The 21,168-nt window shown below is 54.6% G+C and overlaps 1 protein-coding gene across 6 annotated transcripts; it reads left to right on the forward strand.

Annotated features, from left to right (window-relative positions):
* The first annotated feature begins 695 nt into the window (after positions 1-695).
* On the forward strand, positions 696-20,800 carry TMEM151B (transmembrane protein 151B). 6 transcript variants are annotated; one of them, XR_004238900.1, is made up of 3 exons: positions 696-1,000; positions 8,256-10,711; positions 15,595-20,800. XR_004238900.1 is itself a non-coding variant. In XM_032102721.1 (3 exons), the coding sequence occupies exons 1-2, from the start codon at positions 908-910 to the stop codon at positions 9,690-9,692; spliced, it is 1,530 nt and encodes a 509-aa protein (XP_031958612.1). In that variant the 5' UTR covers positions 696-907; the 3' UTR covers positions 9,693-9,704; positions 10,315-20,800. The 6 variants fall into 6 exon arrangements, 2 of the variants coding, with proteins under 2 accessions (XP_031958612.1, XP_031958611.1); XR_004238902.1 differs by having other exon boundaries at positions 8,256-10,431; XR_004238901.1 differs by having other exon boundaries at positions 8,256-10,412.
* The last annotated feature ends 368 nt before the right edge of the window (positions 20,801-21,168 follow it).

Consider the following 21,168-nt stretch of genomic DNA (forward strand, 5'->3'; position numbering starts at 1 on the left):
CAAATATGGAGCCTTCCCAAACTTTGTGTGTGTCCCTCCAGTGAGTTTAGATTGAGGGTCTGAAGAGACTTTTCCACTCATCCCTGTAACCAAGCAGGTTAGCTCTGTAGGTGAAATACGCTGCAGCTGGCTCTACAATAGCTAGCTGAGAACCTTTGAGTCCGGTGGAGACCATAGCAGGGAAGATCCTGCCAGCCTAAGGTTTTCCCTGAGTGCCAGCATCAGCACTGACGGTCACCACTACCCCACTTCCCCCGACCAGCTGGGGTGCCCGCAGATTAGAAAAGCGGGACACATGCAAAGTGCTCCTGGTTCTCCGGCTTCATCCCGAGGGAAGGAAAACCCACGGGACCCCTCGCCTCTCCATCAGCTGTCCGGCTGGGACTGAAGCCAGCCCGACGACCCCTCGGCGCGGCTGGGAGCAGGAGCTTTCCCCGACAGCGCCGGGCGGCAGCTCCGCTCCCGGTGGGGCTCGGGAGGGGCGGCTACATCGGGCTCCCTCCCTCCCTGCCTGCCTCCCTTTCTGCTGCCGGCCGGCGCTTCAAGGTCACCCGCCGCTCCGCTCGGGCGGCCGCGGATCCCGCCGTGCCTCCATCATCCCCATCCCCATCCCCATCCCCATCCCCATCCCCGCGCCGTTCCCCCCGCCTCCGCCGCGGCCCTCCCACCGCGGCTCTGCCCGCCCTCCGCCGCGTGTAGCGGCGCTGCGCTGCGGCGGGGCCGGGGCCGGGGCCGGCGGGCGGCCAGCGCTGCCGCCGAGCCGCGGCTGGGGGCGATGCCGCCGCGCCGCCCGCCCGCCGCGCCGCCCCGCCGCCCGCCCGGCGACCGGCGAGGCAGCGCCCGGCGGCGGGCGGGATAATGCGGCTGCCCAGCCCGCAGGCACCGCCAGCGGGGCGCCCCCGCCGCCATGTCCCCCCCGGCCTCGGCGGCCGCCGCCAGCGAGGGAGGCAGCAGCACGCCGGTGCCTCCGGAGGAGGAGGCGGAGGGGGCCCGAGAGGAGGTGAGGAGAGCGGCCGCACCCCCGCCCGGGGCTGCCCCCTACCACCCTCCCTCCCCGCCCGCTTTGCATGGCGCGTTCATTGACTGCCCCGCCGCGGGCCGGGCCGGGCTTTGCCCGCACAGGTACGGACCCGCTCGCTGAGAGCCCCTCTCGCCCCCCTCCGGCCCCGGGGATGCGGTGCGGGCCGGCGGGGCGGGGCGGGGGGGAGCTTTGGGGGGCGAGGATACCCTCCCGTCGGTCTCCGCAGCCGATGGGCTGCCCCGGCGCTTCTCTATCGCTCGCCCGTCACCTGGGCATCGCCGCGGAGCCTCCGGGGCTGGAAGGGAAGCAGCAGCCAGCGCCGTCCGGAGCGGGGGCCGGGGCCGGAGTGGCCGGGATGGAGGAGGAAGGGAGAAAATCACAAACGGGAAGCGCGGGGCACCGTTTGGGCTTACTGCCACGGGCAGAGCCTGTTATGCCTGGGAGAAGTGGACGTGGAGACCCCCTCCTTGCTGTGTGCTGGCTTCTGGGGGCATCCGGAATGTGGCACAGCTGCCTGGGGCACTGTGAGGGAAGACTCGGTGGGCAGCAGGGTAGAGGGCTTGGGGACATGGCAAAGTCAAGGGCTGTTGCTGGTGGCTGCTCCCAGCTGGAGGTTATCTAGGGAAACTGGAAGGTGCAGGTTGGGGCAGGCCAGGTACAGCGCAGCCTGGCCTCCAGGTGTGCTGCAGTCTCGCTCACCAGATGACTTTTCTGGAGTCTAGGCAGTAGATGCCATACAGGGTCACGAGTGGGGTGTCCTGTGCCTCAGGAGCAGCACCAGGAGGCAGATGTGCCAGCCCTTTTGTCTGCCTCTACAGCTCCTGCTTACAGCTTGGGCTTCCCAAGAAGAGAGCAACTGCACTGACTAGTGAGACTCACCTTATGCCATGGGGCTGCTGACCCATGGAGAGCATCTAGGCAGTGTAGGAAGGGCAGCGTTCTCCTGGTGTGGTGGGCTGTCCTGTCTGGTGAGACCACAGCTCAAAGGGCAGCTTGGGGGGTACTCAGAAGCTGGTGCATCACTTCCCCTTCTGCTGTTGAGGAGCTGCAGTTTGTGAGTGCTGCATAATCCTGGTATTCTCTGCCTCCTTGGCTTGGGCAGAACATGCATACCCATGCACAGTTATTCTATATATACAGATTTATATTTAGATATAAATAATTGCATGAGAGGAATGCTGAAGTTCAAGGACTGTGAAGCTGTACAAGTACTGTATACTCTGCTCTGTGTCTGTTCCTCTCTTCCTGCTTCCTTTCAACAACTGCTGATGACCTGAGCCCAGCTCTTCAAACAGATCCTGATGAGGGTAGCTAAACTGTGAGGTGCTTTTTTAGCACAAGGATATGCTTGTGCCATGCTGTGATGGGGTCTCTTACTGCTGCTGCTCTGGCAGTGCTGGTGCTACTTTGAAGACAGCACAGACTTTTCAGGGTGCCAGAGCAAGAGCCAGTTTGGGTGAAAGAAGTGTAGCAGGGATAGCACCCAGATGAGTTTCCCTCACCTACAGTGCCCCATGGCTTGCAGGGATTATGAGATTGTCCAGGCTTCGGTTGGTCCGCGGTGGCTGCCCACTATGGTGTCAGTGTTGTAATACTCCATGGGAGCAGGCAGAAAGGCTGTAGTCCATGACCTGCTCTGTTGAGGCTAAGGGCATCCTTCCTGTGGCCAGAAGCTATTGCAGACTTGCATGTAGCAGCTGACGGAGGAGAGGGAAGCTGCAGCCTCTCCTGACAGTGCCATGCTTGCTGGCATCTCATCTGATGCAATGAGGAGAGATTTTAGTGGCGAGCTCGGATTCATGGACTGACTAGTGCAATTCTCTTGTCTTCAGAACTATCAGGAGGGGAGAATGTTCCTCCTCCCCTCTAGTTCCTATGTAATGCCATACAGGCTGTGCAATGTCCTCATTTCCATCAGAACCAACTGCTGGTGCCAGCACTGCTGAATGTCCCTGCAGTGTGGCTGAATCCCACATGTCAGGGTCCATTGGCCAGGGTGAGTGGGAAGCCAGAAGAGATGTCTGGAAAATGGGAAATGTGCTCTGTCCTGTTTGAAGGTGCCTCATCTTGATATCAGGTTGCTGTGTCTAGGAGCCAGGAAACCAGGCAGGGCTTCAGGTGCTCCTCGGCTTGTCCCAGCAAGGCAAGTAGCAAGAGCTACTAGCCAGAGCTGACTGAGCCCTTGTTCCCTCTTGGCATCACACGCCTACACCTACATTTAGTGGTGGTGAACTGAATTTTACTCATCAATTCGTACTTGGAGGGTAGGAAACGTCAAGGGACAAGGTCTTCAGCCTGGGAACAAGCAAAAATATGTCCTTGTCCTGCTGCTCAGGTGGGATCTGATAGAAGGAAGCAGTCCTCCTCCAAGTTGCTGTGTAAAATGGAGACCTTGGTACCACTGCAGGATCTGACTGCTGGCAGGATTCCCTGGCTTGTAGATGCTCAGCCTTCCTCTGTCCTCTGCAGTTGGCAACACTGCCAGCCTGGGACTGAGCCACTTCTTTCTTCTAGGCAGGTAGTTCCTGAACCGGGGCTGTAGGCATGGGGTATGTGATGTGGGTATTTGCTGGGACCATCCTGGCCAGGAGTTGCCAGTGTTTGTCCAGAGCCTTGGAAGACAGTGGTAATTCCTAGAAATGACTGGATCCTCCCTACCTCCCTTATTCTGGGGATTTGAGGTCAAAGGGATCAGGGCTTACTCATTTCTTGTATGATGTAAGTGAATCCTAGGGAAGAGCCATGGAAACTGATGCTCAGGAGTCCCTCTGGAGTCCCCTGCAAGCTGCTGCCACCACCTGGCACTCGGGAGCTACCTGGGCCTTTGGGCTGCTGCTCTGGGGCTTCTTTTGGTTGTTTTTTCAGCCCTCTAGAGGGGCTGTCTCTAGGACACCTAACCCTCTGAACCCTAGGCCATCTCGGGAAATGAAGGATTAGCATTCTGGGGATGAATCGGAGATTTCATGGAGGTCTCTGCAGGAAGAGGCGGGTGAGAGGCATGGGAGGTGATAGCATGGAAACACATGTTAAAAAAGGGGACAGTGGATGGGACCTGGGCCAGGCTGATGATACAGAGAGGAGCTTGAAGAACTTGAAGGGTTTCAGTATTCAAAGTTGCAGGGTCAAGGTTGCAGGGGTGATTAAGGGATTTTGACCCATGAGCTTGACCACTGGTGTGCTGGGCATGTTGGTCCCCTTGAGGCTGTTTTTTAAGAAGAGGATCCCCCATATCTCAAAGGAGTTTAGCACAAGCAGTCATGGGGGTCCCCTCTTCTACCGCCTCTGCCCTGTGCATTGAGAGTGTCTCCTTTTGCTTCACAGCTGGTTGTGAGTCGTCCCCTCCATCCCCTCCATCCCTCCCCATGCATCCCAAGCAGCAACTGCAGGTGTGAGCCTCCATCTCCATTCTCCTCAGGGGCAATGTCAGAGGCCAGTGCCAGGCAGGAGGGAGGGGAGGCCCTAGCAGCAGCCTACTTGCCTTTCCCGAGATGTGTCACAGTTAGCGCCTGCTAAGGGTTGCCCCGTGCGTTCTGTGTGGTGAACTGAAGCACAGAGAAGGGAGCCGATTGAGATCCCACGACAGGTTCAGCCAAGCTATGGCCAGCTTTACCCCCTAGCACTGCAGGGATGTTTCAGTGCACCTGCAGTAGCAGATTTGCTTACCACTCTCCACTGCTGGAGTCTGAGCAGTGAGGGAGGCTCCGGTGATGGAGGGAAACCCTGTTTGCGGTGAAGTAGGACAAGTCTTTTGCCTCGTTCCATCAGACTGCAGCAATGGCAAATGACGATGGCATTTATATCAGTGCCTGCTCTCCTCCTAGTGACACTGTTCTGAGACAGATTTCTCTTTCCCCAGCTTTTTCATCTGCTTGTTTGCTATGCTGGACTTATCCGAGGCTGGTTAAGAGCTCAAGGAGACAACCTTATTCAGCTGCTTCTGCGGGGGAATCTGTGGAGCTGGTTGTTTGCTCCTGTGAGCCCTATGCAGCCTGGGAGAGGAGCAGGGATGCTGCAGTTCCTATTGGGATTAGACTCTGCATCTGGCTCCTCCTCCGTCTCTGCTGTGGTTATATCCCGTCATTGGCACTTGATCAGCTTTTGGAAACCCCACCAGTGTCGCTGAGGTGTATGTGTTTCACCTCAAAAGCCTAGGACAAAACCGGGTTGTAAACAGTTTACAGCAGGGGTTAGTGTGACCCCGTAAAAGCACCGCAGTATCTAAGTACTGCGTAGTCCTAGGAGGAGACTAATGCGTGGACTAGAGCCCTGCTAACACAGTTCCTGGAACCAAGCCTGGGCTGCATCGTGCTCCCTGCCCTGGGTGGGTAACCGCAATGGGGCTTGCCTACATCTCTGCAGGGTGACAGCCAGCATCGCCCTTCTCCCGCAACACAGGCAGTGCGGAATGTGAAGGGCTGGGGAGTGACTGTGAGGTGGAATTTGCTTTTCTGAGACAGACGTGTCCAAAGACTTGTCATTCCGGTGCCCCTTCCTCAGCTGGAAAATGAATGAGCTGGATGCTTTGCTTTATTCCTTGTGCTCCGTTTGCAGAGCTGCCTCCTGAACAAGGTGCTGTTTCTCAGCATTTACACCCCACAGACACCCTGGGTTTGGTGTGTACCACTCCAAGGCCCCTGTTCAGACCCTCCCCATGCTCCTCCTTTGGCTGAGCAGCTCCTTTAGATCCTCACAGTCAGAGCTGCCGCTGCCAGGGAAAGCCTGCAACGCAGAAGGCAGCAGTGAGAGAGGAAACCTTTAGCTGCCTGGGCAGTGGTACAGTATTCCAGCATGGGAGAGCTGTGCTGCAACCAAGCAAAGACAGAGGGATCTGAGCTCGCTCCTGTAACTGCAGCATTGACCTCAGGAGGGAGAGCACAGCTCAGCTGGCTGGCTCTGTCTCCTGAAAGGCCCTCTCTTTTTCTCCTCACTCCTTTTTCTCTTAGCTGGGGTTCCCTTCTTGCCCCATGACTTTGAGGCTGCTGCAGTGGTCAGTTGCACTGGGAAGACTGGGCTGCACGTGTGTTCATTCCAGCACTGCCAGCAGAGCCACCCTGCACCTCTCTGAGTTGCCTGCAGACCAGCACGACCCTGTGTGCCAGCCCTGGGCTCTGTCTGTCTCCAGCTCTTGCTCTCAGCTGGTGGCTTCAAAGAGGGGAGCTCAGCTGATGCTCGGGACTGCCAGTGGGATGTACCACCATTCCCCTTGCCAACAGTGGTTTCTCTGGTTGTGCCACCTGCTTTTCTCATCACAGGCTGGCTGTTGGGTTGGGCAGACAGGGGAGCTCCATGCTTCTAGGAGAGAAACCTCTGCTAGAGATTTGGGCTGGATCCAGCCCTGCTGAGTGCAGTGACAGAAGTCCCACTGGCAGGCTTTGACAAGGACAGGGAGGAAAGATTGGCCTGTGGGGCTCTAGAGCACCAAGCCAGGAATGAGGGGCTCTTCAGGAGAGCAAGATGCATTTCTTAAAGGAAAGAAGAGGCCCAGATCTGTCCCTAGACCTGCTGGTGGCCTTGTGATCTCTGTTTCTTGCTTTAATTTTCCTTTTCATGCCAGAGTGAAAGTGCCCCTCCCACTTTCTAACAGTGTGAGCCCATTCAGTTGTTTGGGATTCCTGGATGAGAGACCTCTCCAGCCCAGCGTGCTCAGGAGTGGAGAATAATGGAGCCAGGCTTGGACTGCAGCACCTTGAGTGGTGTCATTCCAGCTGGTGTTGGCCCCTGCCACGGTGGAGGTGATCTCAGGAGCTGCTGCTGCCTGCAGGTGCAGAGGGAGAGCAAAGCTCAAAGCCTCTGAGTGAGTTTTGTGGCATCTGTGCAAGGCTGGGGTTCTTGACCCCCTCTCTCAGGTTGCACCTTTGGAGATTGCTGGATGAAATCTTTTGTGTAAGAAAGCAAATAGTTTCTTTGCTTCTTCTTTCTTTGGGTGAGATGTTACGTCTCACAGACAAAGCTGGGTCAATACTTGAGACTCAGAGTGTTGCAGAGAGACAGAGGTTTCCTTAACCAAGTTTTTTCGTGGATTTGTGTGAAACTCTGCACTGTTCCTATGGTAAAGGCACCAGTGCAATCCCTTTAAAAAGTCCTGTTGCTGAAGTTTTGCTTTTTCTTCACCATGAAAGACCTGAGAGCAGTTTTTTCAGAAGTGTGGGCTGTCACAGCTGAATCCCAGTGCAAGCAGGGATATTTGCCAGCAGCTGTGAGTGGCCTCTTGCTCTCCTTGCTGCTGCAGATTGGTATGATGCTCCTCTCTTCCAGCCTGGACACTTTTTAGGATGTTACTCCATATTTGCTTTCTCTCCTACCAGAGGTGACTGCATTTCAATCATGGAAAAGTACTTTCTCATTGGTGTGGTTTATGAAGCACTTGAGAAGCACTTCAGAGCTCCTTAGGCTGCCAAGTGTTGTAGTGGGAATTGTCATTACCAAACACAGACGTTCCCAGCTGCAGAAGGTCTGTTTCTCCATCTTACAAGCACCCCAGGCAGCTTGTGCTGCCCCGGTGGGAGAAATTGGAATGTTGCTGTTGGTCATTACTGGGAAGCAGGGGAGACACTTGTGCAGTGGGATGAGCTGTGGTGAGGGGTTTAGGTGGGATGACATCAGTTAGAGCTGGAGCCTCTGACATTGCCCCTGAGGAGAACGGAAATGGGGGCTCACACCTGCAGTTGCTGCTTGGGATGCATGGAGAGGGATGGAGGGGACGACTCACAACCAGCTGTGAAGCAAAAGGAGACATTCTCAATGCACAGGGCAGAGGCAGTAGAAGAGGGGACCCCCGTCACCCTGTGCTGGTGGGGTGGGTGCAAAAGCTGAGGAATGTGGAGGAGATCACCCAGGCTCTTTTCTTGTGCTCCATGACCTCTCCCTGGGAAGTGGCGATGGTAGGGGTTACTCCCTGTTGAAGAAGGGGGATGCCCAGGGTGTGGCTGACAGAGCTGTCCTCTGCCACTCTCCCCCATGTCCATCTGGGCTCCTTCTGTCTCCCAGGGAGGGGCAGAGCACCACAAAGGGAAGTGGGGGTGACAGTTGCCTGCACTGCATGACTGTCATCCTGTGAGAGATCTGGGCCTCTGCCCTGCCCGCCGAGGCCGGGAGCCCCACGGCATCTGCTGTTTGTTCGCAGAGATATAGGTGCTACCTCAGCACCCTGCTGCCTGCTCCCCTTCCCCTGCCGCTGCAGCCTACTGACTCCTCTCTTGTTTTCTTTCTCCTTCTCCCTGGTCCCCCGGAGCAGCAGCGGCCGGTGAAGCAGTCTCTCAGCAAGTCCCTGTGCCGAGAGTCCCACTGGAAATGCCTGCTGCTGTCCCTCCTCATGTATGGCTGCATGGGAGCCATGACCTGGTGCCACGTCACCAAGGTGACCCGGCTGACCTTTGACAGTGCTTACAAGGGCAAGTCCATGATGTACCACGACAGCCCCTGTTCCAACGGCTACGTCTACATCCCCTTGGCTTTCCTGGTGATGCTCTATGTGGTGTACCTGGTGGAGTGCTGGCACTGCTACACACGCAACGAGCTGCAGTACAAGGTAGACGTGGAGAGTGTGCACGAGCGTGTGCAGCGGATGCAGCAGGCAACCCCCTGCATCTGGTGGAAGGCCATCAGCTACCACTACGTGCGCAGAACTCGGCAGGTTACCCGCTATCGCAACGGGGACGCCTACACCACCACCCAAGTGTACCACGAGCGAGTCAACACCCACGTGGCAGAGGCTGAGTTTGATTATTCCAACTGTGGAGTTAAGGACATCTCCAAGGACCTCATTGACCTGGAGAGCTACCCAGCCACACGGCTCCGCTTCACCAAGTGTTTCAGTTTTGCCAATGTGGAGTCCGAGAACTCCTATCTGACCCAGCGGGCCCGCTTCTTCACGGAAAACGAGGGCCTAGATGACTACATGGAGGCCAGGGAGGGGATGCACCTCAAAAATGTGGACTTCAAGGAATACATGGTGGCCTTTTCCGACCCAGACAACCTGCCTTGGTACGTATCTCACTACGTCTTCTGGGTGGCAGCTCTGCTGACCCTATCCTGGCCCCTGCGGGTGCTAAATGAGTACCGCACTTCCTATGTCCATTACCACGTGGAAAAACTCTTTGGGTTCGACTACGTGGCAGTGACACCGGCCGAGGAGCGCTCCTTCTGCCGGAGGATGCCCCGTGTCAACACGGTGGACAGCACCGAGCTGGAGTGGCACATACGATCCAACCAGCAGCTGGTGCCCAGCTACTCGGAAGCAGTCCTGATGGACTTGGTGGGGCTCTCCAGCTGCACCAGCTACTCTGCTTGCCGCTACGGGGGCTACCGGCAGAACTGCGAGCGGTGCCACAGGACTATAAGCAGCTCCTCCATCTTCTCCCGCAGTGCTCTGAGCATCTGCAATGGCAGTCCCAGGATTCCCTTCAGCAGCAGCCGCTTCTCCCTGGGCCGCCTGTACGGCTCGCGCCGCAGCTGCCTCTGGCAGAGCCGGAGTGGCAGCCTGAACGAGCAGAGCTGCCCCACCGAGCAGACACGCCTCTCCAGCCAGGTGACTGTGGAGGAGGAAGACCCCCCTCCTTATCAGGATGCCCTCTACTTCCCCGTCCTCATTGTACACCGCAACGAAGGCTGCCTGAACCACGACCACCGTCACCTCCATCGCAATGGGTCCTGCGTGGAGACCTCACTGTGAAAGCAGAAGGCGGTGAGATCTCATTGTCCATTGCCTGGCCTGAGCCAGTGCAGGATTTGGGGAGCAGAGCACAGGGGGGTAGCCTAGGAGGACATCAGGATGGAGTGGACATGGCATCCTGCTCCAGCAGCCAGCAAAAGCTTCTCCCGCTGTGGCTCTGACCTCCCAGAGGGCTGGATGCTGATGCTTCCCCTGACACGGCACAGAACTCTAGACCACATGCAAAAAAAAAAAAAAAATTTCAACCAAACCGACCGCAGAACCGTAATTCATGGTATCAAGACCCAAAGGGGGGAATAAAATGACAGGCCCGATGCAGGGAGGGGGTGGCTTTGGCTCCCAGCCCTGGCTCCAGGCTGGCTCGTGCTCCAAGGAACCAGCAGCCACCAAAAAGCACCTCGCTGCACCTCTGCCCACCCTGCTTCCCACACTGGAGCAAGACCCCTCACAGAGGGGAGGAGAACGGGTCCCTGGGAGCAGGGTGTCGCTGCCTGTGACGGAAGGTCAGGGGTACCCAGGCGCATGGAGCTGAGCGGCAGGTTAGAGCAAAGGCTGAAAGCCACAAATCCAGCTCTTCCCCTTCCCCCCTGACCATTCCCCACCCTCCCCACTTTTTTTTTAGACCATGCTCCGACTGTTACTTTGTTCTCACTGCTGGGAATGGCATTGCCTCCAGAGGATCCCAGGCTCAGCTCCTTAGGAAGCTTCGGCGTGCCAGCTGTGAGTCAGCATCCCCTTGGTAAAGGGTTTTCTGTTTGGGCATGCAGCACCGGGGAAGGGATGAATGTGCAAATCCAGATGGAGCAAAGAGCAAAGATCTGCAGTGCTGCTGGTGTGTTTGCTGGAGAAGGGCTCAGCTGGAAAGAGAAAATGGGAGGCCCCTGGTGAGCTGGGGAAGGGGAAGAGGATGGCACTGGGACAGACATCGTGGTATCAGGTGGCACATCAAGTGGCTGGGGACCCTTCCTGGCTTTGAAGTGAGTGCTAATTGGTTCAGCCAAGCATCAAGGAAGTCTCTGGTAGGTTCAGCTGCAGTTCACCTATTGATAATGGAGCAGCAGGTTGGTGCATGTCTGCAGGAGTGAATTTTGCATGAGATCCAGCTGGGCCTGTGGCTGGGGTCTCTGAGCTGTAGGCTCCTGGAAGCCTCATTTTGGCAGAGAGTTCTGAGGGGATAGGAGGGACAAATGCAAAAGCATGCTGGAGCATTGGGAACCTGGGCTTGGGAAAGGAGGAGCAGCACAAGGATTCCCTTTCTGTGGGACCCCACTATTGGTGCAGAACCTGTGCAGGAGGCATCTGCCAAGAGGGCTGCTCTGTAGAACAGAGGCCAGGGATACATTAGAGGAGAACCTGATTAAAACTCAACATTTTGCATGACAGAGGTTTTTGCAGGGAGGTGTCAGGCTGTGAGAAGTGAGGTGACTTCTGTGTAGCTCATTAGCTACTGGATTCTTCTGCCTTGCTCTTGTCAGGGCAGGTTGGTCTGAGCTTTGTGCTGTCCCTTCCACCCTGATGGAAAGGATCTCAGTGACATTGGGCAAAGAGCCCTTGTGTCACTGAAGCTGCATCAGTGTCTGCAGCATGCAGACACCCAGCTTTTCCTCCTTCAGCAACACATCCCCAGGTCTCGTGTCCTTGTTCTCAGAAAAGCTGTCTCCTTTCCAGTCAGCTCTTTGCGGGAGTGCATGCCAAATCGGGCAGCGATTTCTCCAGACAGCACTACTCCTCAGCCTCACCCCGCTTCCCTCATCAGCTGGGGCGAACAACAGCTAAGAGCAGCAGGTCTTGGGTGACAAGGGCAAGTCCATTGGCACCTGGGCATTTGAGCTTGGTGTCTGCCTCCCCATCTGTCGCAGAAGGGCAAACAGTGAGGCACTGTATTTTGTCCAGCCGTCTTCCTCCTGCCAGCTATTAATGAGGAGTCTGTCTCTCTCATCGTGCTGCTGTACTGCTTTGCCTCCCAGGTCTTGAGGAGGCTGCAAATGCACCCGATGTACCACACTGGTCCTCTTCTGAAAGTCATGTCTTGCTGGCAAGCCTGGAGTGGTCAGCACCTGTGGGCGTTGTAGGGCTCCACTTGTCTTTTCCCCAGAGCAGTCTGTTCTGCTCTTCATGCCCTGCGTATCCTGGTTAGTGTCTCTTGCCCTCCGAGTCACCTTGTCCTCCTGGATCTCGGGTGCTGAACTACAAACAGCGGTGGTTTGAAGTTCCTTAAAATCTCACTGTGTTTATGATTCTGTCTTAGCATCTGCCCATACTTTCACTACCAGAGCTAGATGCTGGCTTAAAGAAGAGGGTCCCTTGGAGGACAGAGAAGCATAAGGTCTCCGGTGTGGGCACATCCCTCTCTGCGTTTTGTTCTCATTATTTTTGGCACAGATTCAGACTGGGTGAAAGCAGCCCTGGGATTTCCATGCTTAGTAATGACATTTGGCTTGCTGTGCACTCATGCTTCTCTCTCCAAGGGTCTAATGTAAGCCAAGGCCAATGCTCAGTGTTCTCGTGACTCTGGGGAGATAATGGCGTGTGCCTGTATGTCCCAGTGAATTGAGACAGTGGAACTGCAACGGGTCATTAGTGAGGAATGAGATCCCCACATGTCCTTCCTGATGTGTTCTCTTTGAAGTCTCCTGCACATTGCTTAAATTAGGCTGTAATGGCTCATCTTTCTATCTCCAGCCTCCAAGGTGCCATGGACAGATGGATTTATCTAAGTTTTGGCAGGCCTTTTAGTTCCCTGGGGCAGACAGTCTTCACAATAGGGACAGATTAGCAGGGTCTCTGTGCCCCCCCGGCTTTTAGCACCTGCAGCAGAGTTTCAGGCACTGTGTCCTTGGCTCTTTCTGGGGCTTTCCATGGGAATGCCTTGCCTTGTTCCTCTGGCCCCATTTTCACCTATGAAATCTTATTCTGGAGGTGGTCTATCCAGGTGGATCTTTGAGGCACAGCTGCTGTTCTGACCTGAGGGATCCATACAGTCCTCCTGTTGCTGAACACCTTCCCCATGTACATGGTGCCAGCTGCAGCCAGGTCCCAGGTGTGGTCCCAGCTGAAGTCCCAATGCTGCTGTCTGTGGCTGTTCCAGACCCACAGTACCCTGAGAAGTGGGACCTCTCTAGCCAGTGTTCCCCACTGCATGCCAGGATTTCTCAGAGATCCCCTCCCTCATATTCTTGGCCCTGCTACCCCAATGCACCTGGTAGAGCTGCCCCCCTGGTCTATCCAATTCCCTTCTCTCAAGGGGGAAGACATTTGTGCCCTGCATCAGGCTCAGGAAAGGGGGATGGTGCACTTGGACATGGTAGGGGAGCTGGGCAACAGGGACAGGAGCTGCCTGGTGGCTTGACATAGAAGTGGTGGAGCTGAAGAGGAGAGACTGAAACTAGGGTTCATCCTGGCATGTCTAGTCAGGCAGGAAAGTTCAGAGCAGAAAACTGGGCTCTCCCTTCTGTCTCCTGGCATGGGACACTGCTGGCAAAGAGGGTTTCCTCCTAAGGGTTGGTGAGAGACCGTAGTGCCCTGGGCCAAGGGCAGCTGCTATAATTCTCCTTACGGCTCAGGCTATGAGCACAGATACCCAGAGATGGCCTGTCCCTGTTCTGGCGCACAGCCTCTCCATGGTGGAGTGGTCCCATCTCCTGGCACATACACGTCACCCAGCACTGGTCAGGTGTCTGCTCTTCCTGAGACTTGTGTCTGCTCTCTGCTGTACCCGTGTTGGTGGTGATGATTCCTTTGGCAGGTCATTCGATGGCCCAATCTGCTCCTCTCAGGATAGCCTTCTCCCTTATATCTAACCTGAGTTCTCCCTGCTGTATCTTAATCCCATTACTTCTCCTCCTTTGACTGGTGAGTCTAATTTGCTCTGTTCTTTTTTCTCATGGCCTTCCTGACACAAGCAAGCCTATTATCTGTAGCCTTCTCTTCACCAATCCCAGAGTCTTGATCTCCCTCACCAGACCCTGGCTTGAGTGGTGATGCAGAAGTTTTCACTGTGTAGTGAGTATGTCACTCCTGCTCTGAGCCTGGCCCAGGCAAGGGGAGAGGACCAAAGGTGCAAGCAATGCCTTGGTCTGTCAGGGTGGCTGTGTCCTCATTTCTGGTGCAGAAGATCTCTCAAAGTGAGCGGAGTATACAGAGCTGCTGGCCTCTTACACAAGGAAAGCAGGGCAGCACACATCACCCTCTGGGAAGGTCAAAGCTGGATGCTTGTCAGTATGATGGGGGCAATAACTGGGAGGATCTCTGCAGTCAGATGGCTTTGTTTTTTTCCATACATCATTCAAACATTGCAGCTTTCCATGGGCTGAGAGTCAGGCTCAGCACTGCACTCAGCAGCAGGCTTTCCTCACATACCAAAAGGGAGGCAGGAATGCTACCAGCTCCTCTTTGTGGCCCTTCACGGTGCTAATGCAACCCAGAAGAGGGCTGAGTCCTTACTGCTGCAAGGCTGGACAATGAGTGTGGGCTATTTGGTGTTTCCAGTTGCTGTCGGTATACTTGTCAGGTACTTAAAAGCTCTCCAGCTTTTCTGAACTAGAGAAAAAGAGAGAGAGAGAAAGAGAGAGAGGAGTGTGTGAGAAGCTCTGGATTAGGTGATCATCAAGACACATCACCACCCATTTATCTATCTTTCAGCACCGTGGAAGCTTCCCAGATAGTGCCTAGCCCTTTGCTTGTGCAGAACCTGTCAATGACACCAACCAGCCAAGTGGTACTTCTTTGAGCCCACTGTGTGTCATGTCTCACTCCACACCAAGGAGGGAGGTTTCAGAGAGGCCTGTCAGGGTGAGCAGCTGTAGGGGCATTTGTTAGGGTGGGGAGAGGAGATCTGAGCCTATGGCCAAGGCCAGGCCTTCCAGGCAAATGCGCAGTATTAGGGCTGAGGAAGCTGCTGTTCATCTGTTGTCAAGCAAGTGCACCCCCCTTCCTTTCTACTCCCTATAAAATGCACATTAGGGATCCAGCTGGTCTCTGCCCTCTTTGTTGTCCATTCACTCAAGAGGCTGCAGAGATGTTTAATAACTGATGGATGCCCATGGAGAGAGAACTGCAGGTAAAGGTTTATTAAGTGGAAGTTTAAGAAAGTTATGTAGCATCCAATGCCAGTAAAACAGCACCTGCTGATTAGCAGGTGGGACGAATAATGCCTTTTAAGGTCTCCTTCCAGCCTTTCCAACCACAGCTTCAGTACTGCTGTCTAATGTCACCAGGGTGCTGCCTTTAGCAGCATACAGATTGCTGCAATGTGCTCCTACTCTGCTGCAGTCGCTGTAGGGACTGGGTCTGAAATGCTACACCACCACCAAGATGTTGTGTTGCCAAAGAGTTGTAAGTCTCAAGTTGGGATGTGTCCTTCTGATCATGTTTCATTTATATTCAGTGGTTAGAATAAAGTCTGCAGCAATGTGATCTGGATCCAGGTAATGTCAGAAATGAGACACAGTTTAAGTGATAGCTCTGTCTGGTGCTGCTGCCTCCTGTGATGCACTTGGGCCTACACTCTCCACTGGACCAGGTATGCATGGGACCAAAGGCTGGTTCATAGGACCTGGGACTCCAGTGGGGACTTGGGGCTGAGCCTGCCTACGGTTGTTTTCCCTGTGGGCATTCTGGAAAAAGTGGAAAGAGGGCATAGTCGCACTTCAGGTAGAAATTAATGGGCTATGTTCATTGCTAGTGTAATTTTACTGAAGCCAGTGGTTCTATACTAATGTGAGGTTGGCTTAGCAGCTCCTCCGAGGGGTCCATCCTTGAGTCCAGAAAAATTGATCTGTCACAGTGTTGCTTTGATGCATAGAGTTTGTGTTGGGACTTAGCCAACACGAATGAATGTTGAATATCTGTAGTTTCTACAAGCAGTGGGTTGAATTGTTCTGCTCTACTGCCTCCATCACAGCTGCTCCACCAAGGGGAACGTTATGCCTATGGATGTGATCTCATCAACTCCCTCAAAAGCAAGCTAACAAGCAAATTGACCTCCACAGTACCTCCACAGCACTGGGAGAGGAGCCTTCTCCCACAGGACCGTAGCCTTTCCATCTCTGAGGGAAAAGAGGTCCCAAGGACAGAACTGAACCTGCAAGACCCATGGCCTCGTGGCTTGCCCTTCCTCCTTCCCTCCTTACCTCATGTCTGTCTTGGGGGAGGGACAGTTTCCCTGTGGACTTCAACAAGCTCCTCTTCCTGCGGCTGGTAAACAGGCTCTACTAAAAGGTATATCATCCACCTATGCAACTCTTCCAGAAGCTGCCAGATTTTCAGGAGCCCATTACAATGTGCAGCATGGCCATCCAGCACTGAGAATAAGCACAGTGGCTGCTGGAAAGCTAAGTGGGTTTTATTCCTCCCCCATTCCCCAGGAAGACTCTTTTTGTTGGGCCATTTTGTTTGTTCATTTGTTTGGTTTTTATAAACTTCATTTGGGGGAAATGAAGCTTGTGAGAAATTGGTGCCCATCCTGAACCCTCCCCAGTCCTTCGAACTCTGTGAATGGATGGATCACCTACTGTGATTATAATTTAGTGGATTTTGTAGAACAAAATAACTTCACATACAGACACATGAGGTTCTTTCACTCTCCATCAGCACAAGCTGCTTCTGCGATCTTAGCTACTCACATTAGTGAAAGAAAAAGCCTAGCTAGAATGTGGTGAGGTGATGTACTACTTTGTATCAGTCCCATGGTCCCAACGTCCATTAGCAGCGCCGTCAGCTGCCGTGACATGAATTCAGACTTTGGATGGCAGCCCATGGACCAGTCAGGGTGAAAGTTTGGGAAATCCCAAGCCTGAGTCTATGCACATTTCCAGAAGCAGATGCAGAGGGAGGATCAGCTGAAAGCAGGCATCACCTCCTGCTCAGCCCTGGCAGAAGCTGGTGGGCTCTGTTTGTGCTGCACCTGCCCCCAGGAAGAGCCTGTCCCCAGGGGCTGAGCACAGGGGAGTGAGAGTAGCAGTGTGTCTGATGGAGCAGCACTGCTCAGCTGACTGGGCAAACAGTGGTGACAACTAGACCCCAAAATAACAGGATTTCACTTTGGAAATGCCAACAGCTTTTTCAAACTGAAATGCAACTAGAAGGCCTTAACAGCTGCGAGACATTGCTCTTCCTTGCTTGAAAAAAAAAAGGATTTTTGGTGATAATGTGGGTTATCTGGGTTATCCATCTCTGTTAGTAATGTGCTGTGCTGGTAGAGAAGGAATGCTCAAGGCACATCAGGATGGTGGCCCTGTGGCTTTGCAGTGGGGTAGGTTGGTCAGAAACAGAGGCCGGAGTTTAAGATCTTTCTCTGCCCCTGGAGGTGTGACATGGCCATCCACCCGCATGTGGCAGGGTGGGGTTCTGCGTGCTCCTGCACAGCTGGGATCTGTGGCCCTGCAGAGGGGTGATATGTTTGTGGCTTTGGTGTGGTGACACCCACCCAGCCTTGGGGCAAGGGCTTTTTCAGGGTGACAGAGCATTGCTTGTTCCTCGTGAGAGGAAACTCCCGACCTGGTTTCTGTGAAGAGATGGTGTGAAGTGTCACATTTGCTGCAGCGAGTGGCAGGGAGCAGGGATAAAAGCATGGAGCAAGCTATGTTTGAGAACAAGCTGATCCATTGCTGGCTGCCTGAAACTGGAGAGCTGCCGGATCTGCTCCCTGGACAATGCTTTCCAGCTCTTCTCACTCTCCCCAAACCCGATGTGCAAAGTATCATTCCTCTGAGCTAGCCAAAGCACTCCCCTTGCCTGAACTCCTCTGAGGCTGTGCATTCACATCATTTTGGTCCCCTCCCTGCTGGGTGCCATGGGCCAGCCATGAAATGCCAGCAGATGCATGATGACCACAGGCATGCTGGTGGCCAGACCTCACCATACCCTGCCTGTTCACAGCCTTCCAGCAGTGCTCCCTGCCCTGGCATGCCCACCGCTTGCTTGGTGCAGAGCAACCACAGCACATCCTGGCTTCACTTTGGCATCACTTTTGCTTTCCCAGAGAATTTCACGGCACTTGTCTGAAGTGAGAAAACAGAAGGTCTTGGTGTTTTGGTGGTCCTGGTCTCCAGACCAGGGAGGAGAGGAGAGACAGGTCAGCTATTGTGGCAGTGCAGGACAGGGGACAGCATCGTGGTGAAAGCAGCATGTCTGCTGGAGAACTCTCCAGACACGGGCTCTGTGCTTCTCTGCTGGGGCCGAGGGCAGCTGATAGAGGGCAGAATAGCATGTGAATGCTTGGCAAGACACGGGAAGAAGAGGGCTGGTTGAGAACAGCTGTAAAAGGCTTTGCAAAGGCAGTGGTTTTTACAGGAGACAGAAGGCAAAATGGGGCAGGAGGATGCGGTGCTGGAGCAACGGTGCTGCAAGGAGAGAGGGTGGGGAGGAAACGGAGCAGGGCATTTGATGGAGAAGCTCAGGAACAGAGTGGGCTTTCAAAGCAATCCGTGCAGGCTCTGGCTGAGGAGACGGGCAGGAGGTATTCCTAAGCTGAAGTGCCCAGGCCATGTCTCGCTGCACTGTTGGAGCAGCAATGTCGCCTCCAAGCCCAGCGCTGACAGCTCGAGCACGTGTCACCAACCACGATGGTAATGCAGCCACAAGGTGTAAATGTCACTAATGAATAAATTGCCTTGTGCCTTGGAGAGGCTAATCCATCACAGCCAGAGACAGGGCTCTGACAAGCCTGGCTATTTCAGGCGTACCCTGTAGGGAGGAGGAGCGCTTCATTTCTGAGCCGTCCCCTCCACCTAGGGAAGCCGATGCAGGGCTTGGCTCTGCGCCACTTCCCGTCTTCCCAGCCACGTGAGCTTAGGCTTCATCCCTCTTCACTGCAACTGAAGAAGAATGAAAGGATCTAGGTTAGCCAAAAGTGCCCTGTCAGCAGGGTGGTACATGGGGCTAGCTGGTGATTGAGTTTGGAGGGAAGCTGCTGCACACCGGGCACGGGTGCTGTAGGGCTGATGAATACAGCGCTGGGTCCCCAGCGATCGGGAGAGCTTGTGTCACTTGTCTGGGTGTATTTCAGGCCAGGAGTGGTTGGCACTGTGTTTTAGAGGCGTGCTGTTTCCTCCTCACCCTACGATGCTGTCCCAGAGGCAGTGCACAGGACCCCCATTTTCCCCTGTGCTGTGGAACCCCATCCACCAGCACCTTGGCTGACTGTGCAGAGGACCAGCAGGTTCCAAACAGGCAGGGACAGCTCAGCCTGGACAAATCCAGCTCCATGGGAGCAAAGGGAGGCTGAACACAGCAACCATTTCTGTGCACAGCCTGTGCTCATCGTTGTGGCAGCCTGCTCCTCCTCCCCCAGTCGGTGCTGGAAATCAACCTGCCATCCTGTTTGTGACATATGCCAGTGTGACACCTTGCGAATCGATGCCTGCGTCTCTGTGAGCAGAAACCGCCAGGCTTGGGAAGCTGGCCACTGTCTCCTGCTGCCGTGTGCGCTCTGCTCAGAGCAGCAGAAGCCGGCCTCACCATCTGCTGCGGGAGGGAGCCAGCCGGGTGCCCCTGCTCCAGCCCAGTGGGACACCCACCGGCACAGCCCAAGTGCAAGCCCTCGTGTCATTCCCCCTCTTTACCTTCCGGCCACCCCGTCTCTCCTGGTCTCTCTGGCACAGACCCATGGGTGGGGGGATGCTCCCAGCTTGACTGGGGTCCCTCTTCTGAGTGTTGCTCATGCTGCGTTGGTGGGTGGTGGCACTACCCAAGCTCATTACCTCCTCTAGATGGAGGCCCACAAATGACCCCCCCCTCCTCAAAGCCTGCCAGTGCCCCTTGGAGATAAAGCTCATGGGAGAGCTAAGGGATCCATTCTGGCCCTGTACTCAGCACAGAGTTACCAGTTGCCCACCCTGTGGTAACTGGACCTGGAGCTGACAAGTGATGCACCAACAGCAGGAATGTTCACACTCCAACAATCTGTTGTTGCTGTCTGGCCAGAGTGCGTGGCATTTGAAATGGTTTCAACCCTTGCAGACTGGGAGATAGTTGACTGTTGCTCTTGGGTGTGAGCAAGTGGTGCAGGCTGCTTGGTTTGGACTTTGCTTTTTGGCCAAGAGATTGATGGGAGAGAGGGCAAAGAGTTCTCCAGGCAACAGCTATCTGTCCAGGCATTCCTGTGTGTGGCAGCCCAGGAGTGGGTTTGAAGGGCGCTTAAGTGGTGTTAATAGTCTCAGCTGTTTGCAGGAAAACGAGCAGTGAATATCCTGGAAAGCAAGTCAGCAGTTTATCTGGTGATGACATGTTTTCCCAAGCTGTTTTCTTTCCTTCCCTTGTCCTGACTGGCTTTGGTGGCCAATTCCTCCTCATGTGTCTGCTAGCATGGCTGCAGGATCTCATTGCTGCCCTCCAAGCATGAGCTTTCATTGCACAACTGGCTGACCAGCTGCAGCCCTGTCCTTGGAGCTACAGGCAGGCTTGCCTAGGACCAGGCCATCCCCATGAAACCCCCACCCTCGCTGCTGGAGCTGTTGCTTCATCAGCCTGATGCTGATCTGGGTCGTTTCTGCTGTTTCTGAACATGAGTTCTCATCTCATTGAGGTGTGTCATCCAGTGAAAATATTTTGTAAATGCAAATAAAAATAAATTAAGTATATTCAATACCTCGGTCTCGAGGATGGGAAACAAGTAGTGGGAGATGCCCAGGTAGGGAGGTTTCACAGCTGCTACTGCTGGTTAGGAATTCTTCTGGACGTAGCCCCTGGAGCATCCATCAATAGTTGGGAAGGGAGCTACACAAACCTGTGAGGGCTTGGGGCTGAGCCCTGTCAGCACCCCTTGTGTGGCCCTTGCTGTCAGGGCAGCCTCGCACTCCATCCTTTCTGATCTATATGGGCGTGACACAGTGCAGGTAAAGGTCCTGTTGGCCAGGGGCCGGTGGCACCGTCGGTGTCTGTATCCATCAGGCAGGGCAAGGCAGAAGCGGGTACGTGGTGAATAAATTCTTTTGTGAACACTGGGAAACAGTTTTTACTTTTCAACTCTGTCAATATGATCTAGCTCTGTCTGTCTCTCTATATATGTACAAACAGTATATCACAATGTTGCCTTTTTTGTTGGAAATATCAAAGTACAAAGATTGTAAACCAAATCGGTGTAATAAAAGTTTCAGATGATTCACTGAGGTGGTTGCCAGCAGTGGGTCTGTGAGCACTGGTGTTGGGCCGGGCTGGGAGGCATGGGAAGCTCCTGCATTGCTCAGAGAGCAGGAGGGGATGGCAGTCAATCCACTTGCTTAATTCCCTGATATCTCCTGAGCAGGGTGGTCAAAGGACCGACTCAGTCAAGCATGTGCCTTGTCCCATCCTCAGGTGACCACAGCCTGTAGAGCAAAAGGAAGCTGCTCCGTTTTGCTCCAAGCCCAAGGAAGCTGCACTGTTTCAAACTTGTGAGCTATGTGGGCCAGCAGTCCTGAAAGGACCCCTCTAGCTTGAAGTTATGCAGAACAGAGATTGTTTTGGACAGGTTTGCACAGAAGAGCACTAGTAGGTA

Source organism: Corvus moneduloides, chromosome 3 (genome assembly GCF_009650955.1).
Source record: "Corvus moneduloides isolate bCorMon1 chromosome 3, bCorMon1.pri, whole genome shotgun sequence".
In the NCBI taxonomy this organism is placed as follows: domain Eukaryota; kingdom Metazoa; phylum Chordata; class Aves; order Passeriformes; family Corvidae; genus Corvus; species Corvus moneduloides.